Source organism: Vespula pensylvanica, chromosome 13 (assembly GCF_014466175.1).
Source record: "Vespula pensylvanica isolate Volc-1 chromosome 13, ASM1446617v1, whole genome shotgun sequence".
In the NCBI taxonomy this organism is placed as follows: Eukaryota; Metazoa; Arthropoda; class Insecta; order Hymenoptera; family Vespidae; genus Vespula; species Vespula pensylvanica.
In genome coordinates, this window is record NC_057697.1 from 1,891,618 (window position 1) to 1,897,396 (window position 5,779).

At 26.0% G+C, this 5,779-nt stretch overlaps 2 protein-coding genes across 2 annotated transcripts in view; both read left to right on the plus strand.

The window, feature by feature from the left end:
* Positions 1 to 1,819, plus strand: part of LOC122633740 — a 27,082-nt gene extending 25,263 nt beyond the window's left edge. Inside the window, exon 6 of the mRNA XM_043822060.1 lies at positions 462 to 1,819. Coding sequence (XP_043677995.1) covers positions 462 to 706 — 245 coding nt within the window. The 3' untranslated portion in view covers positions 707 to 1,819. The remainder of the gene's footprint in view (positions 1 to 461) is intronic.
* A 3,264-nt stretch (positions 1,820 to 5,083) lies between these two features.
* LOC122633692 lies at positions 5,084 to 5,779 on the plus strand. The gene is made up of 2 exons (XM_043821913.1): positions 5,084 to 5,212; positions 5,346 to 5,779. Exons 1-2 carry the CDS (start codon positions 5,179 to 5,181, stop codon positions 5,624 to 5,626), a joined length of 315 nt encoding a protein of 104 aa, XP_043677848.1. The 5' UTR covers positions 5,084 to 5,178; the 3' UTR covers positions 5,627 to 5,779.

A 5,779-nucleotide genomic window follows, 5' to 3' on the forward strand; every position in this document is an offset into this window, starting at 1 on the left:
AGAGAGAGAGAGAGAGAGAGAGAGAGAGAGAGAGTGAGATTCTGAAATATCTCCTGTAATATGGCAACCCTTCGTTTCGCTCGAACGTTCGTATTTACATATATTCTGGCGCAGTAAATTGCGGTATCTGAAGGAATTTACTTGCAGAGTAAAATGTCAAGTTGCAGATATACTCAATTAGAATTACAACTTTTATGTGATACAAACAAACTACGCGTATGTGTTGTATATCTATATAAATGCTTGCATCATTTATAAACAAACATGATGGTCATTTATTTTTGAATAAATGCAAGAGATTTTCTTAAAATATTACTGATATAAAATTAGAAATGAAATTATTAAAAGACAATTACGATTAAATTATAAAAATTGTTCTGATAATTTTTCTTTCTTTTAACAATCGAATTAGAAAATCATTGACTATGAGTGATTCGATATGAAAACTTTGATTGTCGTAGGTGGAAGTATTTCAATGACGGATGCAAGTGGTAAACCATACGTGGGTGGTGCCGGAAATGGTTCGATGGCGTCCGTAGCAACGTCAGGAAGTGCAGCTAGTACTGCATCTCCTTTAAGAAGCTCGTTAAAGAAGCCAAAACCCCTCGGAATCCACAATCCAGGATTCTCAGCTCATAGTCCAACATTATCGAGGAATGGCTCGCAAAAGAAAGTCCGTATTCAAACGCATTCTACGGAAGTTTAAGAATGGTAGAAAATCAAGGTCAATATCTATTTTTTCCTCAACGAGAAAAAAAAAGAAAATTCGCCCATGAAGAAGTGAACGGAATAAAGAAAGAAAAAGAGAAGAAGAAAGAAAAAAAGTTTTGCAAAGAACTATGGAAAAATCATGCAAATGATTTTTCTTTTTTTCTTTTTCTCCCAAGATGACCGAATGTGTAAAATATATTCAACGAGATCGTTTTTGCATTTTTTATTGTTTATGTAAATCTAGATCGATATCATTAACTTTTATGAAATCGATCTCAAAGATTACCGATCAAACGTCGGTAAGGTAGTTCTCTTCTGCTTTGGTTGTGAAACTAAACGCGTGGTGATATAAAACGAATATATATATACATACACATAATATATATATATATATATATACAATTCCATATTATTCCGAATTAAACTAGATTCATAAGAAATATAATAATTAATGTAATTTAATTAGAAAAACGTAATTTGTTTATTTGTTAATCGCACGCGAGTCGAGAATATATTATTGTATTTAGTATGACGATTTGTTAATTAGTTTGATTAAATGATTAGGTGAAACCGGTCATCGATTATATAATCGTTATTATTTTTAATTTACAAAAAAAAAAAAAAAGAAAAAAGGAAAGAGATCGGACGAATTAATTTAGAATTAACTTTTACAATAAATCTTGCGAGAACGAAGTCTTTCTCGATTTAATTAATTTTTATTTGAATTATATTAATTTAATTAGTACGTCCTTGAAAATTAATTAGAAAATACTTATTATTGCATCACATCCGTCCAGCCCTAAGCAGGCAGCTAGATACACAGAGCGAGATATATAGTATATTATATATATATATACACATACACATACACACACAAACGCGAATATAAATGTATGTATATTTATATTTTTTAGCAATTGTTTTGATATGGGGTGATCGAAAAATTTTTAGATCGGCCAAAAGTTCTGAAACCATTTTAAAAATCGATTACTTCTTTTAGAGATTTCTCATTAATTAAACTTTCAGCTTAACGAGCAAAAATTTGAAGTTTTAAAATTCGTAAAAAAAATAAACCTAAATGATCTCGAAAAGATGTAATTTATTTTTAGAACTACCTAGTATTTTTTAGTCTACCTAGAAATTTTTGGTTCATCCTGTATATATATATACACACACATACATACATACATACACACATATGTAGATAGATACGTATGTAGGTACACGGTTGGATTTTTTCTTTTTTTTAAATGTCCTCCGAATTTTATTATTATTACTATTATTATTATTAACGATATATATATATATATATATATATATATATATATATATATATATATACAGTAGACGATGATGATTTTAAGTTACCCTCCCCTTTCGTCTCTTCAAAAATATAAAAAGAAAATAAGTATTATAACATTTTATTCTTTATTATTATTTTTTTTTTCGTCGTCATTATTATATATTATTATTATTATTATATAATTATTGTTATTATTAATGCTATTGTATATTCCTTGTGCACGTACCTTCAATTTTTCTTTTCGATTTTTTTTATTTTTGTTTTTTGATCTAGTTTGTATTAATTTTAGATGCTTTTACCGGGATAATGAATAAACAAATAAATAAATAAATAAATAAAAGAGAGAAAGAGAGAGAGAGAGCCGGTCTCACGAAAAAAATCCTCGTCGCAAACGTTTAATTATTATTATTACTATTATTATTAATATTATGTATTTTATTATTTTTTAAGTATTATTATTATTATTATTATTATTATCACATGTTTCTTCTCTTTTGTTTAACATTTTAGATTATCTTAAAAAGAGGTTAACTAAAGAGAGATTTGAAATAATAAATCAAATTAGAAATGAAATCAATGATGAAAGGAAGAAGAAAATCAATTTTATCACACATATATACATACACACTCACGCACACATATATACACAAAATACACATACACCTTCATAATTATTATTAATGGAAGATTGACCATCCTTTTTCAAACGTTTGATATTAATTCGATGTATACATATAGATATATATGATATTTTTACATTTGCACGCCAAGACCTGTGACAAATTACAAAGGGAAAGAGGAATGAAAGAAGAGAATTAAATAAATAAATGAATTGAAAAAGTATCATGGCTTTGTAAAAATTTTTTTGAAAAAAGAAAAAAATATTCCTTGTCCTACCTTCGTATCCTACTCTTTCGTTAAAAAATTTGTCCAAAATAGAAATAGACATAACGATCTGTAAACATAACCTATTTTCAATGTATTCTAATATATAAAATCAATGATTAATTACATGCTTGGTCTATAATAAGTAATGCATACAGATTGAAGAATATGTTTACAAAAAACAAAAGTAATAAAAAAAAAAAGAGAAAGGATTGCATAAAAATGACGAGGAAAAATTGTACAATGTATCGTTGTAATTGAAATAAAAAAAGAGAAAAATAAATTATACATCTATACATTGTCACTTATATAAATAATACATAGGAACAATCGTACGTAATGAATGACTCAAAATAATCATGAATAATAAATAAGAATGTTAATAAACTGAATGATGCCACCCAATGGTAGAAAAAAAACTTAATAAAAAAAAATATTCTTAATAGATACATTCATACATACATAAAAACGGCCTTAAAGATGATCGATCACTAGCGTGGTTTAACAAAGATGTATTTAATGATTGTTCTATAATAGATTGGTTAGGAAACGTCGATGTTCTTTTATTTCTTTATTAGAGAGAGAAATTTTCTTTTATTCTAAACGATAAAAGGCCAGTCCTGGTTCGAGCGTTACGTCGTTGTCGTTAATTCGACGATATTTGCTTATTTTATTGTACAAAGCAAGACCTCGTGTGTGAATTTCTCATAAATATAATTCTCTGTGATTAGACGTCAATTAGAAAGATGAATAATCAAAATAAGAAGATCGAGAAATGTAAGTAATTATCTTTTTGTAATATCAAGTTTGTTTCTGTTGTTGTTGTTTAGAACAATTTTCTAATATTATTGTTGTTTAAACAATGATTTTTGTTGGTCTGTGATAACACGTTGTTATTATTAAATTTCAGTCATTTATTCTTTTATTTTTCATTTCTTTCTCGCTATTAATCAAAGATATTTACTGAAATTTAATTAAAAATTAAATGATATATCATCAATGTGATATTTTAAAAATATATTTTTATTTCTAACGATCAGTAAACACTTTATACGAATTGGAATTTTTATTAGTATTTTCTTTGCCAGAATATAATTAATTAAAGATTAATTACTAACATATATTGGAATATTTATATTATTTTGTTAATTATCTTGTTATTATAGATTTCAAGACATCTATGGTTGAAGATCAGGATGTTATACCAAATAAGAGATCTAGATTGAGTGAAATAAAATCATCAAATCAATTTGATAGTCCTATCAATGAAATTATTGTTTCAAATAATTCATATGATAAGACACCTATTAAAGCCTTGAATATTTCTGAAACCGAACACAACAATTCTATAGACTCTTGCAGACGAGTTTTATTTCTCAAAGAAGAGCAAACATCTTCCAAGTAAAGTAAAACATTGTTTAACGAACAAATTTATTTTCATGTTACCTGCATAACTTGTAAACAATGTATAAAATTTATTATAAAAATACTGAGTTGTGCAAAAGTAAATTATATAGTAATTAAATTTTGTTATGTTTTACCTTTTTTCTTGTTGCAAATATTTCTAGTTTATGATTAATTTTTTTAATGAAAAAAGAAGGAACTGTAAAATTTATAAAAAGTTGAATCGTAATGAAATATTAGAAATTTTTGTCCTTGAAATATTTCTTATTTAATTATTCTTTTTATTAATCAATTATAAGAATATTAATGATATATATATATATATTATGCCTGAAGATATGCAACACTCCATACATCTTTGTGCATGGGCGCGAATGTTAGCCTGTTTGAAGGTGCTACAAAAATATCTCTTAGATAGCATTGCCAACCTATATCACTGGTGTACGAAGCATAGTCTATCTGAAGGTGCAATAATTAATATACATATAATTAATTACAGATAAGAAAAACAAAAACAAAGCTTGACGATGTATTACGAAATTAATTTTTAAACAAAATTTGAAAAAATTATTAATCTGGATGTATAATTATGTATGTATAATTATTTGACCTACATATATAATATTTTATATAATAATTTCTCATCCACCAATACGAGATAAAGAAAAAACTTTGAGTAAATAATTCTTCCAAAGAATATCGATACGTAACTATTATTTTGTTTTTATTTAGACGTTCTATTTTTTTTTTTTTTTATTTCATCATATTAATTTTACCTTTCCAAGTTAATGATTTTATCGAAGGATTTCATATTACAAATATAGTCAACTTGAAATTAATTTAATATAATATCATCGTTGATCTTTGATTCCGTCATGTCTTCTGGTCGTCAACAGGAAGATTCTGAAGGTTGGTACCTACAACTATATTATATAAAAATAATTCAAAAGAAAAAAAAAGAAAAAAAAATCAAAATGTTTGTTAACCTTCAATCATTATTTTTTTTCTTTTTTTTTTCAAAACGCGTAATTAAATTTTACAGAGAAAGATCAAAGATCGAAGAATCCAATGATTCGACATGAGAAATACAAAACCGGCATCATAAATGATGAGAAAACGTTTGCTGGATCATTATCACAAGAATCAGCTGACAAATGTGTTAAAATTGATTCTACTACTAGCTCCAAAGATGATTTTAAAAAATCCTTTAAAATCGACATACCGAAGAACAATAATCCGTCTGACAATCCAAGATATTCTTCAGAGAAACCAATCGTACTTAACAAGTTGCCAATCTTCGACGAAGAGTCACGTCTTTCGTGATCATTATAATAATATAATAATATATTCGTCCTTTTTGTTTTTTTTTTTTTTCTATTAACATTCTAATGATTCTGGTTAGTGCTTTAGTTGATCTGTAATAATTATCTGTAATAATTATCTGTTAATAAATTAAATAGATAATAATTGTGTCTA